This window comes from Lynx canadensis, chromosome C1, assembly GCF_007474595.2.
Source record: "Lynx canadensis isolate LIC74 chromosome C1, mLynCan4.pri.v2, whole genome shotgun sequence".
Lineage (NCBI taxonomy): Eukaryota > Metazoa > Chordata > Mammalia > Carnivora > Felidae > Lynx > Lynx canadensis.
Window position 1 is genome coordinate 10,969,419 of NC_044310.1, and position 24,459 is coordinate 10,993,877.

Consider the following 24,459-nt stretch of genomic DNA (forward strand, 5'->3'; position numbering starts at 1 on the left):
CTCTCAAAAATAAATAAAATAAAATAAATTTTAAAACGTGGTGCAGTTCCATTCTTTTGCGTGTAGCTGTCTGGTTTTCCCAACACCATTGTTGAAGAGCTTGTCTTTTTCATATTGTACATTCTTGCCTCCTTTGTCATAGATTAATTGGCCGTATGCTCATGGGTTTATTTCTGGGCTCTCAATTCTGTTCTTTCGACCTGTGTGTCTGTTTTTGTGCCAGTACCACACTGTTTTGATTACCACAGCTTTGTAATGTAGTATGAAATCTGGGATCGGGATACCTTTAGCTTGGATTTTCTTTCTCAAGATTGCTTTGGCTTTTGTGGTCCCATACAAATTTTAGTATTATTTGTTCTAGTTTTATGAAAAATGCTGTTGGTATTTTGATAAGGATTGCACTGAATCCCTTAGACTGTTTTGGGTAGGGGCGCCTGGGTGGCTCAGTCAGTTAAGCGACCAACTTTGGCTCAGGTCATGATCTCATGATTTTTTTTTAATTTTTTTTAATGTTTACTTATTTTTGAGACAGAGAGAGACAGAGCGTGAATGGGGGAGGGTCATTCAGACCGTGAGATCATGACCTGAACCAAAGTCAGAAGCTCAACCGACTGAGCCACCCAGGCGCCCCAACGATTTTTTAGTTCAAACTCCACATCGGGCTCTGTGCTGACAGTTCAGAGCCTGGAACCTGCTTCGGATTCTGTGTCTCCTTCTCTGTTTGCCCCTCCCCCCCCTCCCAAAAATAAATAAACATTTTTTTAAAAGATTGTTTGGGGTAACGTGGATATTTTAACAATATTCTTCCAATCCCTGAGCGTGGAATATTTTTCCATTTGTATCATCCTCAGTCCCTTTCATCAGCGTTTTATAGTTTTCAGAGTAGAGGTCTTTCACTTCTTTGGTTAGGTATTTTATTATTTTTTGGTGCAATTGTAAATGGTGTTGTTTTCTTCATCTCTCTTTGTGACTGATGAATCCCTTTTGTGGTTAAACAACCAGCCTCCATTCCTTCAGGCAGCACATAATGGGTACCTACTATGTGGAACCACATAGTGGCTAGACCTCGTGGCCTTGACCTTGGCTGCCCCTTCATATTCTGATCTGCTGCTCTCCTGGAGAGGAGCTAGAATCATTAACTTACTGGGTATGTTGCACGGGAGAGTTCACCTTTGATGTCCACACCCTCTTTTGGGGCTTCCTATGGGATTACCGCTGGGCATTCTGTACAGAGAGCTGCCTGCAGTGAATGACCCTCTCCCGGGAGTTTCTTTGTCCCTTTCAACAGTTGAAGTTCAATAGCTAATAATAGCAAACTTTTTTATACTGTCCTTGCCAACCATCAAACACTCACTGTGCTAAGCACAGTCCAGACATTATCCCACTTAGTGCTGGCTGTGTGTATCACTCCCGTCTTACCTGTGAAAGCGATGAGTAAGGAAGGAACTCGCCCCAGAACAAGAGCCTCAGAACCCAGACGTCTTACTCTTAACTGCTCTAATATATCCCTTTCCTCAGAGAAGTCCAGAAACCAGCTGGTTCTTTATCAGAGACGATAGGGTCGGCAAACTTTTTCTGTAAAGGGCCAGACAGCAAAAACCCTTTTCCTGTAAAGGGCCATTCACTTCAGGGACCACCGGGTCTCTGTCACCACTATTCAACTCTGCCATCGTGGCATGATCTCTAAACAAATGAGCGTGGCTGTGTCCTAATAAAGCTTTGTTTATAAAAGTAGTCAGTGGGCCAGATTTGCCCATCTCTGTGTTAAACTCTCCCCCAGACTAGATTATTAACATCGGTGTGGCTCTTCCCTGCCACTTGACTCCCAGGAAGTCGGACTATCATCATGTCTGTCACTGAGAGCATCTTGAGATTTTACCATGCACCACACACTAAACACTTCAGACACATTTTCTCATTTAATCCTCTCAAGTGCTCTGGGACGAGACAGTTATTGCCATTTTATAGACAGTGCAACTGAGGCCAGAAAGGCAGAGGAACTTACCCGAGGCCACCCCCCTGGGATGTTCAAACCCAGTTCCTAGCCACGAAACCACACCACCTTTCACAGTTGGAGCCCGGCAGCTGGAGAGAAAGGAGTTTTTCCAGTGAGTCTGGAAGACCTGCCTTCTGCAGGACCAAACCTGAGAGAATGAATGATGTCTTCAGGACATGCCCCTTCCTCCAGGCATCTGGGTTTATCAGCCACCTCCTGAAAGAGCCATCTGCTTTCCTCAGTTAATACCTTAGGTCAGGTGCCCCTGGCCCACGCACTATGCTCTCCCTTTCAGTTGACATTGCCTATCTCTACACTGTGCTAATTTTACGATTTCCCTTGCAAGTCTCCCAAATCCTCGGGTGCCCCTGCAGCAGTCACATGCAGTGTTTATCTGTTCCTTCCAATTTGTTTCTTCCACCTTATCTGCTGAGCAGAGAACTGATAAATGACCAAGGACCAGCAGGTCACCGGGCCCCGATCCCTCTCTGATGCCGCTGACGCTAGGGCACAGACACTTGAGAGGCTTGTTTTTCAAGAGCTCCTGCTAACTTTTGTGTTGAGTCATGTGGATGCAGAGAAGTGTCATTTTAGCAGCTTCTCTTTCTTGGCAGTGACCTTGAGACCTAAAAATGGGCCACCGGATGCTCTGGAGGGGACACTGAGAAAATGCCTCGTCTGCCCCAAGCCCGCAGGCGGAGCATGCCATCATGCATTCATCCGACCACGAGTTCTCATGGCACCTGGGTGGCTTGGTCGGTTAAGCATCGGAGTCTTAGTTTCAACTCAGGTCATGATCTCACGGTTGTGGGATGGAGCCCCATATTTTGGCTCTGAGCTGACAGCATGGAGTCCGTTTAGGATTCTCTCTCTCTGCCCCTCCCCCTCGTGTGTGTGTGTGTGTGTGCTCTCCAAATAATAAATAAGTAAACTTAAAAAAAAAAAAAGATTTCTCCAGCAGTATCTTGGACTAGGCACCACGCTGGGCACTGAAGACCCAAAGTTGACCCAGACAGACAGGTCCTTTGCCCCAGGAGGTTGTGTCAGCGGTGGGGAGGGGGGTAAAGGGTGTCAGACACTTTACGAACAACTTCGTTGTGGGTTGTAACAAGTGCTACAGTCCAGCTCAAACTGTCGTCACCTCTCTGTCCCCCAGCGTGGTGTCCAGCAAATCTCACTCTTCCAGCTGGGCACCTCCCACCCCTCCACCCTTTGCCAGTGACCAAAAGAATTCCAGGACCAGAGCCTGGTGCCCAATACACTTAATAGGTCTTGACTGCCTGGATGGAGAGTCACACTGCTTTCACAGAGTGGTATGAAAGTCGAAATCAGCTGCCCATATTATTGCCATATTTGGAAGGGGTCCAGGAAGGTATGAGAGGTGCAGCCTTACTAGGTTTTAACCACAAGACACACACACACACACACACACACTCACTCACTCACTCGCTTGGAGACTTTACAATAGGGCTGTCAGGTGTAAACTTGGGACATTGAACTGCCTGGGATTTCACAGGAGCAGAAAACCCACTCAGCTTCCTTTTTTCCACCCTGCCCAGTTGAGCACATGCAACTCATTGGAAAGATGATGTTGGTTCTCAAGGAGATTCACCGCATCCAAGAAAAGCACAAAAAGAGAGCTCTACAGATGGATAGGTGGGGTCCTGATGACCTACACATGGGTCTACCTGCAGCTGGTGCCCGATGCCCCTGTCCTGCTCAGCAGCCACACGAGCACCTGCCTCAAGCGGGTCCCCCCGCCCCCACTGTGCACCCTGTGTACAACTTCCAGACTTTGCAGGAGGCGAGAAAGCCCCTGAGACCAACCCGGCTGTGACCCCATACCCTGTTCTCACTCCTCCAATCACTCAAAAGAGTTATCGGGGCTGTCCCTGAACCTTGACCTCTGTGTATCTTTCTCAATCAGTCAAGGGTTTCCCGGTGCTTTTGGAGAGCATTTGTGATGATTAATCAGTAAGCTGGTATTTATAAAGTGCTAAGTGAGTGCTGTGCTTTATGAGCCAACGATATCTCCGTCGGCCTCTCTAATCCCTTTCTAGCAACTCAGGCTGCGGGGACCACCCAGTTCTGTAAGGCTCTGGAATGCCCCTCACTGTCCACTCCATCTGCCCCCAAATCGCAAGAGCTCCTCCCAACCCCTCCCCATCCCTCCCCCCCCTCCTCTTCACAGAAGTGCTGTTGTTTTTCTTAATATTACTTCGCCCCTCCCCGAAAGACAGTTACACAAGTAGATGTGGGAGGAAGAAGAGAAACATAAGTCAATGATGACTAAGTCCGCCGAGCTCCCTTGCCGCTGGAATATTGTCAGAATTGGCTCTGGCTCACCCCTGCCTCTGTAAAAATCCTTTGCGGAGGGTGTGATTTTTTTCCTGAAGATTCATTCTTTCCACATGACCAAATGCTGTAATGTGTAGCCAGTCCAGATCGTTTCTCTCTGCCCAGATCCATGCTTGGGGGCACAGCCCTCAGGGTCATTCAGAAACGATTCCCCCTAACGAACAGGCTGGAAGTTCTACAGTCACTGCTCATGGGCAGTCCCCGCCGCTCCTCCTCCACTATTTTCATTTCTGAAAAGGTGCCATTCCTCAAGATGAGTGGCCTCAGAAGGAAAAAGTTCAAGGAAAATGCAGCCCCCAGCATGCATCTCAGATGTTGGCAGATCAATGGTTGTGTCTACCAGCAGGGCCCAGGCCCAGGGCCTCAGAAATGAGGCAGGGAACTGAGTTCTCATCCTGCCTAAAACCCTGAGAACCCTTGAGAAAACCAACACAAGAGGTGTGAAAAGGGCTCACCCATCTGGGCAGCATTTCCTGAGCTCTGCCTGACGATAAGAGCAGCAGGCCTGGGCGATCCTCTCTCTCCTTTTACAGGACACCATAGGTAATGACCAAGAATTCCCCCACGGCATCATGGAGATTGGCCAGCCTTCTGAGGGCTGTGTCCACATAAACCCAAAGGGTAAGTGACCGGGGACTTTAATACCCACAGCCCACCCAAATAATTCAAACCAAAACCATATCTGGCTTTCACATATATGTGAGTTGTTTTTCAAGAAGGCAAACCCCCACATAGTCTCGTCACTATTAAAAGTTGGCTCCAGGGGCGCCTGGGTGGCTCAGTCGGTTAAGCGTCCAACTCTTAACTTCGACTCAGGTCATGATCTTGTGGTTCGTGGGTTTGAGCCCAGTATCAGGCTCTGCACTGACAGCACAGAGCCTGCTTGAGATTCTCTCTCTCTGCCCGCCCCACCCCCACGAATAAATAAACATTAAAAAAAAATTTTTTTAACCATTTTACTTCTTTTGGGTCCTTCAAGGCCCCATACTGGTGATACAGAAACCTGCCTTTTCCAAGTAGCTGAAGTAAACTGCCCAACTCCAACAGAAACTTGATTCTGAGCTCAAAACAATAAAAATGTCATTTAAGCTGAGCATCTTCATGAGACTCAAACAAACCTCAGAAATAAATGAATGAAAACATCATATTTCCTGAACCCTAAAGTGTTTTTCTCAACTTTGTTCTCTTTAAATGCTTTTTAAATTAATTCAGCAATATTCTTGAACTATGGCAAACCCACAAATACCAATGAGGGTCTGTTCTATGCAAATCGGTCTGGAACAGCTTGCTGGCTTTACATTCTCAAGTGCTCTCTGCCTCCAGAGTATGGGTTTCTAAGCCCTGCATCCATCTTTTCTCTGCACGAACTGGTGGGAGCAGTTTCTGCAAAGCGATCCTCAGCATTGTCCCAGTGTCTTAGAGAATAAGCCCCAAACACAGTCCTCCTTCTCGATTAGAGATTCTCAAACTTCAGTGGGCAGAACTCCCCCTGGGTGCTTGTTAAAATGCAGGTTTCTGAGCCCCATGCAGAGATCTGTCTGGACTGGGGCCTGGGAATCTGCAGTATTAACCAGCCCTCCCCCGCCCCCTTCCCCCACAGCTTCGCAGTTTTAAGGTGACACACGAGGCCACAGAGAGACAGCCTCTCAGGCTTCTTCCCGAAGGCGTATCCCATGGAGCCTTGGAGAGGGCATCTCTCCTCTGGGGCCCTCACCGAAATGGCAGGAGCCAGAGTCCCTGCCAGTTCCCCTAAAGCAGAGTCCCAGGGGACGACCGGGGCTCAGCAGCTCTATTCTGCCAAGTCATCCATGGGATGTGCCGGCCCAGGCGTGAGGACCAGCCCCTTCCCCGCTTTAGCTCTCGCTCTGTCTCCCAGAACCGTTCGGGGCTGAGGCCCGGCCCCAGTCTCCCTCGAAATTGCTGGTCCAGCCCTTTCCAGAAGCTCCCGCGGCTCTAACCGCAGTTAGATCTAAACGGGGGGTTCCCGCTCACCGGATCCACCTTCATAGCCCTGCAACCCTCACTGAGAACGCCTGTGTTTAACAGCGAGTCGTCTCCATGGCGACCGACGGGGTGTCAGAGACTCGGGACTACGACTTCACGGCGTGGGGATTCCGGAGAAGGGGTTGGGGGCGGCGTCCCTCCGAGGCCCTGACCCATACCCCAATTGAGGGGATGGATCCCCGTCCTTCCCGCCTCGGTCCCCGGCCCCCAGCACGACCTCTGCTGCTCAGGGGCCACAGCGAGGTGGGGAAGGGGGGGGTGGAGTTTTACGGGGGCCCCAACCCCGACGGCGGGGGAGCGGGGACGCGGGGCACGGCACCCCGCCCCCGCCCCGCGCCCTCGAGCCAGGCGGCGGAGCCCCGGCGCACGCGGGCGGCGCAGGGCCGGGCGCGGGCGCGGGGGCGGGGAGCGGGCGGGCCCCGCGCGGGGCCTAAGTCCCACCCCCGGGGGCGGCGCCTGGCGCCGGGGAGTGTCAGGAAGAGGAAGAGCGCGGCCAGAGGCGGTGCGGGCGCGCGGCGAGCAGGGGCCGGGCCCAGGCGGACGCCGAGCGGGCCACCATGGCCACGGACGAGCTGGCCAGCAAGCTGAGCCGGCGGCTGCAGATGGAGGGCGAAGGCGGCGCCGAGGCCCCGGAGCAGCCCGGGCTGAACGGGGCGGCGGCGGCGGCGGCGGCCGGGGCGCCCGACGAGGCGGCCGAGGCGCTGGGCAGCGCGGACGGCGAGCTGAGCGCCAAGCTACTGCGGCGCGCCGACCTCAACCAGGGCATCGGCGAGCCCCAGTCGCCCAGCCGCCGCGTCTTCAACCCCTACACCGAGTTCAAGGAGTTCTCCAGGAAGCAGATCAAGGACATGGAGAAGATGTTCAAGCAGTGAGTGCCCGCCCGACCCGGCCCCCTACCCACCCACCCCGCGCGCCGGCCTTGGGCCCCAGACCCCCGAACCCCGCGCCGCGCGGGACCCCCTGCCGCCAGCTCTGCGCCCCCGAACCCCGACGCACCAGGGGTGGCGACCCCGCGGCCCCTTTCATTTAATCACGAGGCTTCAGGACCTCCTCCCCACCGCGCGTGTGAGTCTGGCGACCCCCAGGCCCTGGCACGCGACCCCCTCCTCACGGTGACGCGGTCCCCAGTACACCTGACGCGCGCACTCCTGTGGGGTCAGTGTGGGTGTGGGGACCGTGCGGCTCTCCTGGGTAATCCCGAGTCCCCTCGAGCCCCCCACTACCACCATACACATGAGTCCGAAGACTCTGGGTCTCCGGCCTAGGACCCCTGCCCAGTTAATGAAGCTTCTCACCAGACACCGGCGCACACTGCGATTTGAAGACCCCGTGGCTCCCCTTTCCCTCTCCCTAGCGACTCGAATTCCCCACCCCCACCTCCTGGTCAAAAACACCCCCCTCTACACACCCCCAGCGCCTCAACAAACGTTACCGGTCCCTTCACCCCTTGCCATACACATTGTTTTCATCGGGGTCCTTTGATTTCCTCTGCTTATCTCATATGCCCCTCAACATAGGTTCTGGGCAGGGACACCCCCCCTCTTCCCCTCCAATTATTCAGCATCTGGTAGCAAACTGTCATCAAAGACCCTTCAGACCTTCTCACCCCAACCCCATCCACCCTGCTATCCAGGGCCCCTGTCCTTGACCCTCGGGTGGTCTCCCCAGGGAGAGACCCCTCCATCCCTGCCCCCCACTCTGCAGGTATGCACCACCCCTTCCCATCCTCCCTTCAGGGCTGGGTCCCCTCCTCCCTCCACACACTGTCCCTCCCTCCTCTTGCCCTAAGCCCTCCCCAGCAGCTTTGCAGTCACTGCCCCCCCCAGTCTGTCAGAAGCCCCCGTCTCTCCCCCCTTCCCCCACTATGTTCCCTCTTCCCTCCTTCATGGGGTTCCGACACCCCATACCTCCGTATCTAATTTGCCTGGTTGTTCTCACCCCTCCCTTTTCCTCTAATTCCACACATTGTGCCCTTAGCAGATTGAACAGGCACCCCCAGGTCTGCGGCTCAGCCCTCCCCACCCCACCCCCCCAAAAAAAAAAACACTTAAAACCTCTGTGAAGGGACTAAATGGTCCCCTTCTGGTCCATCCCTGAGAACATCCAGTTGGGACTGAGATGGACAGTCAACCTCTTCACAACCACAGTGGGGGGGGGGGGGGGCACTAGTGGTAGAATGTTGTGAAAGCGCTCAGCCCCCTTCCCTTTGGTACCCTTCCCCACCTGTTGTTGCCCAGCCCCTTTTCTGGTGGGGGAACAGCCCAGGGTATGGTCTGGAGTGGAGAGGTGCTGGCACACCTTGGCAGGGCAGGATGGGGCTGTGCGCCCAAGCAGGAAGCCAGGAACAGGGTGTTTTGCAACCCCTGCAGCTTGAGAAAGGCTCTTTCCCACTTCTCGATGCTGCTGCTGCTTCTGCCTTTGGCCCCAACACAGGGGAAGAGGGCTTTGTTTCCCAGACCTGGATGGCTGAGAGCCCCATACTTCTCCAAGGGTCAGCCTGGGGCGGGGGACTGAGTCCTTAACCCTCCTCCGGGCCCTGAGGAGCCTGCTTCTTTGACTCCAGGGTCTTTGTCGGGAGTTCTTCTAAAGTTTCTTCCCCGCCAAAGACTGGCACCATCTGGAGAGCAGGATTTCCAGGATTCCAACCCAAACTGATAGAAAGCTCCTTGAGCCCAGGGCTAGGTATAGATAGCTTCACTGTCTGGAATTTCCCTGTTGAGCCTGCCCCCTGCCTTGGGGGCAGGGAGTTCGGGGGGTGGGGAGGGTGGGGGGGGTCGTTTAAATGCAGCCATGATCCCTGCGTCAATAGTGGCTAGGTACTAACTCCTCGATTCCACCCAGCATTCCCATGACTAGAACTAGCACCACCGTGGCACAGCTGAGCAGTCTGGGCACGGAAGAGTTAAATAACTTGCCGAGACCACACAGCTAGAAAATGACGGAGCCAGGATCTGAACTCAGGTCTATGAGTCTAAAAACCACGTTCCTCCTTCTGGGTTTTCCATCACAAACATCTGCTTCCGTGTGGGAAAATGCACTTCGCCAACACCCCCTTCCATGTGCGTGGCTGATTTTCCACCTTGTGGACCCACCACCGTCCCGTGTCTCTCTCCCAGAATCCTCCTCCTCTTGGGCTTCCACAGCATTCCTCCACCCCGCCAGAAAAAAAAAAAAAAAAAAAAAAAAAAAAGGACGGAGCTGTTTGGGAGAACCCATGCACCCCCAAAACGATCTGGGACTTGGGAGGCTGCGGCTTGATCAGAAGGGCGCGTGACCAGAGCAATGGCCTTGAAGCTGCATTTGCAGGCAAACTCACTTGCTAGAGAGGCTGCTTTTGGGTGTTAGTTTGACAAGGTTGATGTTGATGAAGTTAGGGGGGAACTTAAGCCCTCCCAACACCCCTGCAAACCAGCTCTTGGCACGACTGACCGCCGGTGTAGGGGGCAGGAAGGGGCCAGGGAGCTGCCCTTCTAGGGAAGGAAGTGCCGCCCGCAGTGGTGGGGGGGCCCTGGCGGGGAGAGAGAAAGCTGCCGGTTTTGTATTCAAGGAAACAAGGCTTCTCTGTGCCAGCCAGCCGAGCCCAGCTGAGCCCAGCTGAGTCCCGGCCGGGAACAGCCGACACACAGGCTGTCGGGAAGGACAAAACCCCTGTTCTGCTCCTGCTGTCCTGGTGGGGCTGCAGCCTCCTGGGTCCAAACAGGACCCTGCTGAGAGACTTCCACCCTGGTCTCTAGCTCCCTGGCAGGGAGGAGGGTTGCCCCGCCCTCCTGGAAGCTATTGACCAGAGCTGAGGGCAAGAGATAGGTCATAAGGAACCGGGGGCTGGCCTTCCTGGGGAGGCAGGAGCTGGAAAGCCTGGTCTTGAGTCCTCCTGGCTCTGCCCTTGCTGGGCGCGAGTCTTCCCATCTGTAAAAGGAGCAGGCTGTACTCAGCAATGACCTCCTTCTTTCTGAGAGGTCCTGAACCCTTCTGGATGCCAGACTGCCTCCCAGGGCCTTCCGGGAGACAGAAGGAGAGTCAAGGAGATTGAGGGAGGCAGTCCGCCTCTGACCTCACGACCCAGCTGTGCAGGTGCCGGCTGGGAGAGACACCTCGAGGGTGGACTCCAGCCTTTCCCCCCACTTTACAGAAAAGGAAAGTGAGACCCAGAAAGGTGTGGTGGTTCGCTTGGGATCACAGGGAAGTTTTCAGTGGCTGAGCCAGAGCACCCTGGTCTGTACACTAAGGATGATGGTCCCTGCTTCTCGGTCGGGGCTGCGAGGAGGTGATGCCTGTAGAGGGCTGGCCTGGTGCCCAGCTCGTGGAGGTCCCCGCGTCCGTGGAGCCTGGATGTTCAGTCCTCCCTCCCCAGGCGGCCTCAGGCTGCCCCAGCACCTCTAACCCCTCTCCCCACCTCTGTCTCTGCCCATCCATCCAGGGCTGTTTCTGGAACCTTCCAGCCAAAGAGGGAATGGTATGACCCCACAGAGCCTCAAGGGGGCCCACCTCTGGGCCAGCAGCAGCCTGCACGAGGCTCTGTGGGGTTTCGTGAGTCGAGACCTGCCCAAGAGGGAGGCAGCCATGTAATTCTGAACCTGCCGTGGAATCTGAGGAAGATGCCCTAGTTCCCTGCTTGGCCAGCCTCGTCCCCAGACGCTGTGTCTCATGACCCCTCCTTGCGTCAGAGAGGCAGGCTTCCCTCTCCTTCTGGACGCCTCTGCCTCCCCTCTTCTCCATTTGCTCCTCCTCCACATGTCCCCTCAGACCCTGTGCCTCACGGCACGTCCCCCGGTGTCCTTCCTGAAAGATAGTATGAGGGACAGTCATTCAGAGCAGGGCCTTCGGGGTCTGTGGTCCTGGGTTTGAATCCCAGCTGTGGGCCTGGGACACGGCACCTAAACCTTCCGGGCCTCCGTCCGTCACCCTAAAAACAGGGAGAGTACTGGCACCCACCTCACAGGGCAGTTGTGAAGTCCTTCACCCGGTGCTTGGCACAAAGTAAGTACTGTTCCTGTCACCCACACCCCCAGCCCTGGCGGTGGTTGTCTGTGCAGGTGTGGAGGTCGCTGCACAAAAGCTGTCGGCTGCCTCCACTTACCCCACGTAGAGCTGCCGGGCCACCGACCACCTCACGCTGTGGGCCGGAGTGATGGGGACCCGGCATGAGACCCCCTGCCTTTTCTCTTGCTGAACAGACGCTCTGATCGACAGCTACGTGCGGCTTTCGTAAATAACAAAAAGTAGGGAAATGAATTCATTATCACTTAATTACGTGGAAGGCAGGTGGCAGAGAAAAAGGAGAGAGCAAGCGACACTCTGGAGGGATTCAGAACTGGGACTCCAGCGCCCATCTGTGCAACTGCGTGGCTCGGGGCAAAGGGTGCTCAGCTTCTCAGCCTCAGTTTCCCCCTGGGCTAGGGACCCTACCCGGTAAAGTTCAGGGGATGCAGCTTAAAAAGTCCTGACTCTTTGTAAAGAGTCCACCATCATGTCCCGCCTGTGGGCTGTTAAAAACATAGATGCTGTGGAAAAACATAAAAGCCCTTCGTTTGAGCATTCATCAAACACGGCTTGTATTAAGTTCTAGACAATCCAGGGAAGAATAAAGTTCCTGCCGTCAGGAAGCTTAGTCTCCTGAACAACGGTAGTAGAGAGGATGGGCCCCGGGGGCTAGAAATTGAAGTTTCCATTTATTCCTACCACGAGGACCAAACGCTCTCATGAGAGATGCCATGGTGATGCCCTCTCCGCAGCCAGCCCCCTGCCTCCACGCCCTCTCCTCATTAAATGGAGACACCGGGTCCAGTTGCTCCCAGAGGAGCCTGTGTGTCTATTTCAGGGATTGAATTGGATCCGAACGACAGCACAGTGAGGTGGGTAGTATCGTTATCCCCATTTGCCAGGTGAGGAAACTGAGGCTCAAGAAGGTTGAGTCACTTATCCAAGGTAATCATAAGTGGCAGGGGCAGGATTGGAAGCAGGTCTGCCTGCGGGGAGCCCCAGAGACCAAAAGAGGGCTGTGTGTATGGATGGGAGCTGGAGGGGGCTCTCAGGGCCTCTGCGGGGGGAGGGTGGGTACAGAGGTTAGGTCCTTCCACCTGTAGCAGCCAGGAGCCCGGCTTTCTGGGAAGATGCCCCACCCCTGGGGAGGGAGGATTTCTTGAACTTGGTGCTCACCCTCTGCTGTTCCTACTTCCCTTCCGCTTCTGAGTCACTGCTCCCCTCCCCCGCCTGGGGACTTTTGGTTCCCCTTTGGTTTGCACCTTCCTGACTGCCTTCTCCTGTCTGTCCGTCCGTCTGTACCCTCTGGGTCCAAGGCCTGGCTTCAGCAGTGAGGCACCAGGCCCTGCTGCCTCAGGGGAGGCCCTTTAGCAAAGCCAGGCCAGCCGGAGGCAGGAGACAAGGCCAAGTCGCTCTGAGACCTCAGCAGGGACAGTCCCCACTCCGTCCTGGCAGCCGAGTTCCCTCTGACTGCCGAGCAGCCCTCTCCTTGGCTGACTTCCGCTTTTCTCTGACTGCAGAGAAGCCAGAGTCCCGTGCCAGAAGGGGGCAGCTAGAGCCGTGTGGAGACCCTCATGTGACTAAGACCGTGGCCACTGTCGGCCCCCTCCCTCCTGGGCATTTTGCCTCTTGTTTAGTCCTTTTATGACAGCCGGTGAGATCATACCTACTATTTTCACAAACGAGAAGCCTGGGTCCCACAGAGGTTCCGTGCGTGGCCCGTCCAGAGTCACGCCGCTAGTAAGGAGTGGGGACAGCGTGTGAACTGGGGTCTGTCCGACTCCAAGTCCCTCGCTCCCACGGGACCCAGAAAGGGTGGCTCGTTAGAAGTGTGGTTGCCCAGGTTCCGCCCCGGGTCTACCGGATCAGAATCTGCGTCCTAACGCTCAAGTGTAAGAAGCTCTAGGCCGCCCACAGGGGACTTCTGCCACTGGCCTAAGATTTTCCTACAGGGAAGGCAAGTCTGAGCAGCTAAGGGAAGGAGGAAGTGAAATAATAAACACGAGCCTGTAAGAGACGCTCCATGAGTGTTCGGTGCGATCCCTGATGCAACAATAAGCGTTAAGCGCCGGCAGGAAGGAGGCAGTGCAGGAATTACTGGCAGGACACCCACCGCTGACGTTACAAGCCCGGGGAGATGGGGCTCAGCGTGCTGTGCTTGAACCCAAGGTTAGCAGGTCCCAAGCCCTGAGAGCCCCCAGCAGATGGCCGTCAGCCTGGGGGGCTGCTGCCTGGTCCACTAAAAAGCTACGGGAGAGCCATGAGCAGCATTCGTGCACTCGTCCACACGCACGTACACACCCTCACGCCCTCACACCCTCTCCTTGGCTGACATGGCAACAGATCGAGTGTCCAATTCTGTAGATAGGGCTGGAGGAAGTGGTGAGTGGCCGGGCTTTCCCCTCATGAGTCAGGCAGTCTGGGGGCGGGGGCACGCAGGACCCCACGGGCAGGGCCGAGTGGCTGTCATCGAGCATGTGGGTGGCCACCTGCAGAGGGAGGTGGGCAGGGCCCGCTGGCTGTGACAGCGAGCAAAGCCCGAGTTTTTCTGTTGTCCAGGACTTTCCTGCCCCAAGGGACCTTCCCACTTCATGGGGCAAAGTGTGTAGAGGCCTAGGAGCCACTGGGGGTGGACCAGGCCTGTGAAGGCCGAGACCAAAGCCAGGTGGGCCTGGGGGATCGTTGGCCCGCAGACACCACCCTCCCCAGCTGATTGTCCTCCTGGGGACCCCCGTGGGCCGAGGAGCCACGCACAAAGGCCTGGGATAGGAAGCAAAGGGACAAAATTGGGGTCTCCCGTGCTCCCACCTTCCCCCTCGTTCTGCCATCAGACTGTGCAGCACAGCTGGTGGATGGGGAGGCTCGTGCGGGAGGAACCACCTTCCGATAGAACGTTCCAGAGCCGATATGGGCTACCCTGAGTGAAGTAGGGAGCTTCCTGTGCCCAGAGATATTCCAAGACCCGAGCAGGAAAACTGCGTTAGGAATCTGACCTTCACGAACGGCTGAATGAGTCACCTCCGGTATCCCTCCCAGCCCGAGATTCTCTCGTACAGGGTGTGTGAGCATCGGGACATAACATGGCAGCTAAAAGCATGTGTGTTTCGTCAGATCGGGGTTCGGATCCCAGCCGTGTCCTTGTCAACCAGGGCTTTGGCCAAGTGGCTTCCTCCCTGAGCCTCTGTCTCCTCGTCTGTAATGGAGGGATAGTCATGCCAGCTTCGCAGGGTCCTTGTGAGGGTCTGATACGGAACACTTGGCGTTGTGCCTGGCGCTTAGTAAGTGCTCAGCAAAGAGTAGCCACTAAGGATGATATTGTTAGGAAGCAGGGACGCACACCGTAAGAGCCAGCCGCTGCCCACTGCCGTAACTCCTGGATATGAGAGCCAAGGCCGGAGGAGCAGCCGGCCGGGCGGGACCTGCTCCGCGCAAGGGTGCAACGAGGCAAAGTCTGTCTGGGCGGTGACCGTCTACTCCGCTCTCGCTCTCGAGGGTAGATGGGAGGGATTTTGTCACCAGCATCCGGGGCGGCAGCTGCCGAGCCCTGCCCGCCGAGAACTATTCAGGGGGAGGCGGGTAGGAATGTGGGCACGGTGCCAGGGCCCGCAGCCTCCCTCCGGTGCTGCAGAAAAGTGCTGAGCTCCCAGCCCGCGAGCTTTGTTGCCAGTCCTGCCCGATGGAATTGGCCCTCCCAGGCAGGCCCCAGGCCGGGCTCTCAACCCCGCGTCCCCCAGCCCTGCAAGCTTGAGAATTCGGGACCCTCTCTGGGACCAGGAAGGAGAAGGACGCAGATAGGCGGGAAGAAGGAAAGCCTTGGCTTTGGGGACCCTGCAGTCCACCCGCTGTGGGACCCTGGGCTGGTTGCTGCCTACTCTGGGCCCCAATTTCCCCCACATATCATGAAGCAGATAGACCAGGCTGTGCTGCCTGTCTTGCCCTGATCCCTCTGAGCCACCTGCACCCTCAGTTCCAGCTCAGGGAGAGTGATGGATGAGAGGGTCTCCCCAGCCAGGGGGTGTCTCCTGTGTTGCCAGTCATCAACCTGCTGGTGGCACAGTGACAGCCCCCTCCCCTTGTCCCTTCCTTCCTGTGAGAGGAAGGACAGAGTAACCCAGGGCTGAGGCTCCCCCGCTCTCTCTCTAGCCGGCGAGGGAGCAAACGGCTGTCCTGCTGTCTGTCCACCTCCCCAAGTGGTGGGGTCTGGGAATCGGGCCTCGTGGGGGGAGTCGTGGGAGCCTCAGAGGAGGGGGAGATGCTGGGGGTGGCCCCGGACCAACTTGCCCACCCCCTGCCTCCAGAACAGTCTGCAGCAAGCATTTCGTCACAGCCATGCGCCATCAGGACGGGCGCCCAAGGGAGAAGCCCTCGTATTTCTTTGCCGTTTTCATTCTTATCAGCGCCGTTTTTATGTTGTGTGTGCAAAGCACTTAATGTAGTATCTGGCACACAAAAAGTTCTCAGTGGCCACTGTTCCAACGAAATTAGCAGGCTCTAAGCACCTGTTATGTCCTAGGCATTTTATGTTCGTCATCTCATTTAATCTTTAATCCTCAAGGTGGGTAGTAATAACAATGTTTCTATTATTATTACCGTCGTTATTGACCGGCTGTGCTAATTAAGTGCTTACCGTGGGCCAGGCTCTGTGCTAGGAATCTACCTGGATTGTCTCTTTTAATCTGTGCCTTTGTCCTGAGATGGGTCCTTTGAGTTCCATGATATAAATGGGAAAATTGGGGTGGGGGGGCGGGGTCAGGTGATTTAACCAGGGTCAGCCAGCCAGCCAAGCGGCAGATCTGGGGTTTGGACCCCAGTCGGTCTCAGCAGAGTTGATGTGGACACAGAACCTTCAAGGCCATCTTCAGTCACATTCACCCTGGCACCTGCTTGATCCAGTGACCCAAAGCCCACCCACCTCAGAGCCCAGGGCACATGATCTCTGCCTGCTCCCTCCAAGCCTCATGGTAACAGCCTCCCCCCAGTGTCTCCTCCTTGGGGGGACGCAACTCCCACCTAGCACCTGACCTCTGTCACCTCCTCTTGGTGATTGATCCGCTGGCATATGGCCAGCCCCTGCATTGTCCCCTTGGGGCTCAGAGCCTGCCCGGGATAGAGCCCAGACCCAGTCATTGATTGACCTTTGATTGATGCAGGCAGTGGTTCAAGCCGCAGCCCAGCCAGGCCTGGGAGCTGCCAGAAACCAAGAAATACAGAGTCCAAGTCTCTGTCCAAGTTCGGACACGTTGTCTGCACTTCCTCTGACACTGAGCCACCCCCCAGCTGCAGGAGAGATCCGTACACGTGAGCGGTAAATAAAGGCGGCGCTCAGGGGGTGCAGGGGGGCCGGCGGAGAAGAGTGTGGGAACCACAGGGATGGGGTGTGAGTCCCTGGCCAGCTGGTTTCCGAGCCGGTGCCCTCACCCCTACAATCCCCATTCCCTGGTCAGTCACGTGGGGAAGTAATCCCGACCCTCCAGGACTGCTGAGCACAGAAGCTGTAAAGAAATGCCTCGCACATAGTAGGAGCTTAATAAAGGCAACTGGATCCCATTTCTGGAGTCAGCTCCACATGCCAGGCACTGTGCTGGGCGCTTGGCATGTATGAGCTCGGTCAGTCCTCACGGTGCCCCTGCAAGAGAGTCCCCATCACGCCTTGGCCGGAGGCTCGAGAGGCAGGTCTGCCAGAGCCCAGGCAGTCTGTCCCCAGCCCTGACGTGTCATTGCTGACTTTTCACTGCCGTCCAGAAAGCGGTGGGGTTTTGTTCTCCTGAACAGCAGCGCCCATGTGTCTTGCCCCAGGAAAGACTGACCCCCGCCCCAGGCCGCCGTCCGCGGCACGTCACAGGGTTTCGGGCAGCGGCCCCTTACCCGACTCCAAAGATGGGAAGAGGGGCCTCTGCCACGCCCCCCACAGGGCCCCTCCAGCTTCAACTGGAGCCTGGGACCGTAGGCCTGCCTGACCCTCCTGAGGCCCACAGCCCTCTACCACATCCTCTCGCGTCAGCCTCGCCCGCAGGGACCTCTGGCCCATCTGCCCCCAGCTCCAGCCCCCCCCCCACCCCTGCAGGGCGGGGGACAGAGGCCTCAGGACCTGCGTTCCCTGCAGGGTTCCCAGAGCCTCCCCTGTGCTGCGTCACTCCCAGCCACTGACTCGTGTGTGAACTATTTATACCCCCTGCACATACACCCTGCTGCGTAGCCCCAGGGCACACGGAAGGCGAATGTGCAGCTTTATGAGCCTGTTTATGAGCTGGGCTTCCACTCCTTTCCTTTACTGCTCTGGGACCTTGGGCAGGTCACTTAACCTCTCTGAGCCTCCATTTATATAATACGGTTCTCACCGGACTTAAGTACAGTAAAGTTCCCGGCCCAAAGACCGACGTCAAAAAGTGGTTTCTACTAGTTGTTCAAGGTCATGCGAAGCTTATATATAACTAGAGTTGGGGGACGGGGACTGGGGAGCCCTGAAGAAGGCACAGAAATGAAGTGTGGACGTAGAACTCTCAGACCAGGACACAGGTTTCTGCAGCTCAGCCCCTCAATGTCACTCTACCGTCACCAACACTCACCCAGCCAGCTTGAGGCCTGGGGACTACACAAGGTTTCTTTAGGCTCAGAAGGCCCATTTTAGCCCTGAGACCACTCTCTTCCCAGCCCCCGCCAGGAGGCGGTCCGGGCAAGTGTTTGGTTAGCCTGATAAGAGGGCATGGCTAGGCTGTGCAAACAGTGCCCACATCCGTCATGCTGTGATATATTCTGCACTCAAGGCACCTCCCCGGCCAGGGGACCGGGCCGGGAGGCCATCTCTGACCCAGGCGCTTGCCACAGGGAGGCCAGTCAAGAGAGGTGTTTAGACAACACACACACACACACACACACACACAGTCCCTGCGTCTCCTGGACCTTTGGTGGAAGAAAACAGACCTGAAATGTGCAGGCACGCTTTTATCACCTTATCAGTGTTCCAGCCCTTTCCAGCCACCCAGCCATGTCCCCACCACTCACTGCACAGACTGTTCCCTGAACTCACCCCAGGCCACCTCCCAGAAAACTAGAAGTGGACCTCCCTCCTGTGACCTCCGGCCCTGCCCTGTGACATGTGGTACCTTCTGCCTCTCCTGAGTTGGGGCAGGAGTGGGGGAGAGACGGGGCCAAGATGTCCCTCGAGCGCTGGTAGAGGTGCTAGGCTGACCCTGGAGATAATGTCAAAGCCCCCCCCCCCCCCGGCAGTCCATACCCCATGGAATCATGAATTCTTTCTCCCTGCTGGTTCACGTCACATTCAGTGCAGGGAGGCTGCGGCTTCAGCCACAGTGTTCGACACGTAAGAGGCTGCGGGCCGTGTAGGGAGTCCCTCGTCATCAGAGATAACCAAGTGGAAGCCACAGACCCGGAGCCCATTCCAGCTGCAATGGATAGGATGACAGGCTCCTTGCAGCCCAGCCTGTGATGCTCTGACCGGTCAAGTCTGAGGTGTCAGGACATCCCTGGCCTCTCTCGTCCCTCCCACAGGTACGACGCCGGCCGGGACGGCTTCATTGACCTGATGGAGCTGAAGCTGATGATGGAGAAGCTCGGGGCTCCGCAGACCCACCTGGGCCTGAAAAACATGATCAAGGAGGTGGATGAGGACTTTGACAGCAAGCTCAGCTTCCGGGAGGTAAGTCTGCTCCCCACGTGGACGACTGGGGGGCTTGTGCTCGACCGTTGAATGGCTCATAGTTGGCTGAGGGACGCCCCAGTGGGGATCCTAGAGCAGCCACCGTGGGGATCCTGAGGTGCCTGAAGTGAGAAGGAGGGACATCCATTCCTTCATGTAGTAAGCACTTATGGAGTGACTTCTGACCCTGGGTGCAACTTTGGAAGTCCAGAGAAAGGCCTTGTGCTCCAAGGGCCCTGGAGCACAGAGGGGGAGATTCCCAGGGAGTGAAACGGCAGAGTGCCGTGACTCAGGAGAAGAGGGGGACAGGCGGAGGAAGTGACACGACTGTGGTCCGAGAGGGGCCAGGCTCTGCTCTGGGTGACTTCACACCCTGGATCTCACTGGGTTCTCACTCTGGGACAGGAGTCGTGGGCAGGCCTGTTCTCTGGAGGAGGCAGTGGAGGCTCCCAGCCAGATAACAGCAGCACTGGACCGCAGGCAGCCCAGGCCGAAGGACAGGGGCGGCCTCGTTCGGAGAACTGGCAAGAACCATAGAGGAGGCAGGACAAGAGAACGGTGGTGGGAGGACGAGTCCAGGGAGGAAGGTGCAGGCAGTGCGAGATGACGGAGGCAGGACACGGGTTCAGAACCTTCTTTTGTCACTTTCTGCCGCTGAGATTTGGGGGCAAGTTTCTTCCTTGCCTCTGAGTCTGCCTCAGTCTGTAAAATGGTCACAATCGTATACTTTCAGGACTCAGTGCGTGGAGCTTTTTTTTTTTTTAAGTTATTTATTTTGAGAGAGAGCGTAGGGGAGGGGCAGAGAGAGACGGAGAGAGAGAGAATCCCAAGCAGGCTCCGCCCTGTCGGTGCAGAGCCCGACGCGGGTCTCGAACTCATGAGTCCTGAGATCATGACCTGAGCTGAAATGAAGAGTCAGCTGCTTAACTGACTGAGCCCCCCAGGCGCCCCTAGTAAATGGAACTTCTGAGCAGATTAGTTTGAGGAGCAGTGAGACAATGAAAGGGGTAGCTTGGGGCTCTTCGTGGGATCTGAACATGGGCAAACAGGCCTGCAGTAGCCCCAGATCCTGGGAGAGCGGGAGATGTGTCACCTTGCCTCCCATTGTACAGGTGGGCAAGCTGAGGCCCAGAGATGGAGGGGCCCAGAGCATGGAGGGGGAGAGCCCAGACCTCTGGCCCCGTGCCCCTCCCTGACACCTCGTGCCTTTTCCCTTCCGCAGTTCCTCCTGATTTTCCGCAAGGCAGCGGCTGGGGAGTTACAGGAGGACAGCGGGCTGCACGTGCTCGCCCGCCTCTCCGAGATCGATGTCTCCACCGAGGGCGTCAAGGGGGCCAAGAGTTTCTTTGAGGCCAAGGTGCGGAACCAGAGGATGTGTGGGGCTCGGGGGGGTAGGGGGTGGGGGTCCCCCGACCCCGGCACGAGGAGAGGGGTGGCCGGGGTGTGACGGGACCCGAGTTAGCATGAGGGTCAGCGCTCGTCCTTCCTGTCCCCGCTGAGGAGCGGAGCACTGACGCCCGGGCTGGACCGCGCGAGGCCCACAGCACTCCTGGCTTCTGTCCCCTTCCAGCCAGGCTGTGGTCCCTGCCAGCTTCTCCTCTGTCTCCCTGGCCCCCGGGCAGGTGAAGGGCGTAGACTCTTAAAGAGTGGACATGGACCCCTTTGTGCTGCCCCTGGCAGACCTGTCCTTGAACGCTGGGCCCAGGAGACAGCAGAGCAGGCCCAGCTCACGGGCCTCCCCCGGCCTGGAGGGGGTGTGGGCCCCAGAGGCCGTCCCCGTGCACAGCGCGCTCCCCGTGCAGCACATGCTCAGGTGGAGAGAACAAGTAGGGCTCCTGGATTCTCCGCCCCCGGGCACCTGCTTTCCCTAGTTTCTCTCTCTTCCCATGTTAGCTAAGAACATTCCTTCTGAAGGTCACCTCCCATCTCCCTCTGCGCTTCTGGGGTTGATGGGCCATTTCAGGGATCGTCAGTGGGAACAGGTGTGCATCCGGGCTTCTCGGGACGGGAAACCCGAAGAGCAGCATCGAAAGCCCCCCCTTCCGGGACTTAACACTAGGCGGTGGCCACCGAACGTACGTTCGAGCTTCCACCCCGCTCGGTGAATCCACGAGGCCGGTTGTCGGGCAGCAGGCTCTGAATGGAGACACTGAGGCCCAGGGCCAGAGCCGGTGCGAGCCGGGCGTGGGCCGGCGGGACACCTGGGGGCAGATCCCTCTCCCGCCCTGCCTGACCCCCCTCGTCCCCGCTCGGCTGTAGGTCCAGGCCATCAACGTGTCCAGCCGCTTCGAGGAGGAGATCAAGGCAGAGCAGGAGGAAAGGAAGAAGCAGGCGGAGGAGATGAAGCAGCGGAAGGCGGCCTTCAAGGAGCTGCAGTCCACCTTCAAGTAGCAAGGGGCTGCGGCCTGACCGCTCGGCCCCGGCCCCCGGCCCCCGGCGCCCGGCCCGGCCCGCAGAGGCGGGCAGACCGGAGGCCAGGCCTGCATCCCGGGCTCCATCCGAAGGGACCGTACTTCAAACCTAAAACGTCTGTGAACGGAGCCAGCGGAGGGGTGTCCAAGGCGGCCCTGCCTCCCCCCCCCCCCCCCCCCCCCCCCCCCCCCCGCTGTTCCCGAGGCCGCGACACCAGTGCTGGCTCCTCGCCTGGCCCAGCCCTCCCTGGCGATTCCTGCGCGTCTGTCGCGCCCCGCCCCCCCCCCCCCCCCCCCGGCCGTCCCTCTGCCTGCTCGCATTGCAGCGGCCCCCGAGCCCAGCTCCCGGCCCTAGGGTCCTCCCTATCCCAGGTGCCTGCCCTCCACACACTCTCCTCCTCCCTTCCCAGAGGCCTCCTGCCCTTAGCCTACAGGCCACACTGCCCCCCGGGGGCCCTGCCCCTCGGGGAGGCGCTCTGGAGCAGAGCACGACCCAAGGGGCTGATCAGAGACACGAGGGCTTCCCGCCCCCCCCCCCCCCCCGAACAGCCGACAGCCGTTCCTCCAGCCCCTGCCTCCTCTCTCTGCCAGAGGGGAGGGCGCTTCCCTTTCGGTGAAGGGACCCAGGCCCTGGCACCCCGTGCTCACACGGAGACCCCGGCCCTCTGGGGCCCCGCCAGGCAGGGTGAGGGGGCAGCCGTGCCCATCTACCTCACGGGCCCACACTGCCGGCCACGCCGTGGATCGCGGGCAGGGAAGGCTCTGGGGGCAGAAACGCCACCCCCTGGTCTCCCTGGAACAGCCCGGGGGGCCCAGGGGCTCTGAGAGAGCAGGGTGAGGAGGAGGGATTGGCCCCTTCACTGGGAAGGAAACTAGTGTTGGGCTCCGTGCTCCGGGAGGCGTCCGGGAAGTGCTTTGAGTGGTTTGCACGGACCAGGCGGCGGGGAGCAGGGGCCTGGCTCGGCCCTTTCACGCCATCCTTCCCCATGCGATGTGCACCACCCTGTCACCAGCGATGGGACCCGTCCCGTCACCCCCACCCCCTGAGGAAGCATGGGGACCCCGGCCCTCCCTGTGCCCATCCCCAGATGGGCTGCGGCCAAGCCTGTGCCACCAGCCCGGTCCTGCGCAGCTCCCGGTGTGCTCACTTCCGTGTGTGCGTGTGTGTGCGTGTGAGTGTGTGTGTCCGTTGCCGTGTCGTGAAACTGTGCCCGTCACCAGTCCAAACACGTGAATGGCCACCGAGGCCACGGTTATGCAACTTTCGGTGTGTGTCATGACAACGTCACTGCTTTTTAAACATGACAACTCTTTATTTTAGTAAAATGCCCCCCAAGAGTCCACAAAACTGTTGGATTTGCAGAGGTTTTATTTTTTTGGCCTTAGAATCTGCAGAAATTAGGAGGTGCTGACCCCAGTGCGGCAGCCTTGGTCCTGAATTGCGTTTGCCTTAGCGGATGTGTTTATACAGATGACTATAAAAAGTTCTTTTCCTTCGGCTTCTCGCTTTTGTTTTTTCCCTCCCTTCTCACCTTCCCCCAAAGAAAGCTACTTTTTCATTTGGTGGTACAATTATTTTTTTTAACTAAAATAAGATAAAATTCTATATTCTTACGTGTGTGTGGTTTTTGTTGGTTGGTGGAAGAGGGGAGGGGCTGGGAAGGGAAGGAAGGGGACCAAGTCACCTGGGTGCTGGGGCAGTGCGCGCTCAGGTGGCCTCCATGTCACATCAGGGACCAGGGAGGAGAGTCTTCCTAATGGAGGTTGAGGGACGCCCACCCCCTATCACCAGGGGCTGCTCTAAACGCCGTAGCTCATATATATATGTATGTATGTATGTATATTTACTAATTTAATCCTCACAACCAGCCCATGAGGGGGTGCTGTTCTATTTCCCAGAGACTCTCCCAGAAGCACACAGGCTGGGGGAGTTGGGGGGGGGGGGGGCGCATCCAGCCACCCTGCCGGGCGGATTCAGAGGAGGACACGCACCAGGAGTGGCACCAATACTCTGAGGATTCTAGATGGATGCACCCGAGAGCCCCCGAGATTCTCCCGCACAGAGACACCTCAAGCCTCCCCACCCCTAAGACACACACACACACACACACACACACACACAGGCTGTGGTGATAGGCGATGAGGAAAGACCTGGGGTGCTCCCTGTGTGGCTTTGGACAGATCAGGCTCCCACCGGGTGTCAGTCTCCTCATCTGTCCAGTGCAAGGGTGGCCTAGGGTCTCTAGGGTCCTCCCAGCCCCGCAGTTTCCAGGTAGGGGGTGCGACCTGACTTGGGGTGTGGGAGTGTGCGAGCAGGCTGGGCATCACTGCCCCCAGGTGGACATGGCTGGTACTGCAGCAGCCAGGATGCCATTCCGATCCCCCACCCCCCTCCTCCCCCGCCCGCCCACCGGGGCTCTGTCACAGACCCTGCACGGGGAGGACATCGTCCTTGGAGTGTGTTTCCTGGAGAATGCCACCCAGTGCCTACAATGCCACCATCATTAACACAGCATGTTAGGTGAAGCGCTGCCCCTCGATACTCCTTTCCCAAGGGATGAACATCAGAACCCCTAATGTCCTAGCTCAGAGGGTCTCAGAACGAAAGGCAGAGAGGACCCTGACAGGGAAGGGCTAAAACTCAACCTCTAGAGCCCTCGCCTTCCAGCTGACCCGGTGATGGATGTGGGCCCCGAGCCCTCCAAATGGGAGGACACAAGCCAGCGGTCCCACACCGGGACCCTCCACCAACAGGGCTCCGCCGGGGGGGGGGTCCCTCAGCCTCGGCCTGCACGAGACCCCCACTCCAGCCCCAGCGGAGGGAACAGGCTGAGGCGCGAAGAGGCCCGAGTGGTTCAGGGCCCAAGAGTGGGAAAGGGAGGTAGTTCCTCAATCCCCTCCCAGGCCCCATTCCCTCGGCCTCCATCACCAAACACCAAAACCCTGCAGTGAGCCCCCAGACCGCCTCTGAACCCCCAGTACTTACATCTGGTTTTAAGGAGAAGCCCTGCCAGCCCCCGCCCCCCCCCCCCCAGCTGGTCCCTTAGTGGCCC

General features: G+C 57.5%; 1 protein-coding gene across 2 annotated transcripts; it reads left to right on the forward strand.

Annotated features, from left to right (window-relative positions):
• The first annotated feature begins 6,844 nt into the window (after positions 1-6,844).
• Positions 6,845-23,020, forward strand: EFHD2 (EF-hand domain family member D2). Of its 2 annotated transcripts, none has more exons than XM_030327722.1 (4): positions 6,845-7,226; positions 18,848-18,995; positions 20,218-20,352; positions 21,255-23,020. In XM_030327722.1, the coding sequence occupies exons 1-4, from the start codon at positions 6,916-6,918 to the stop codon at positions 21,384-21,386; spliced, it is 726 nt and encodes a 241-aa protein (XP_030183582.1). In that variant the 5' UTR covers positions 6,845-6,915; the 3' UTR covers positions 21,387-23,020. The 2 variants fall into 2 exon arrangements, with proteins under 2 accessions (XP_030183582.1, XP_030183583.1); XM_030327723.1 differs by lacking the exon at positions 6,845-7,226 and adding an exon at positions 16,117-16,643.
• Positions 23,021-24,459: the final 1,439 nt, after the last annotated feature.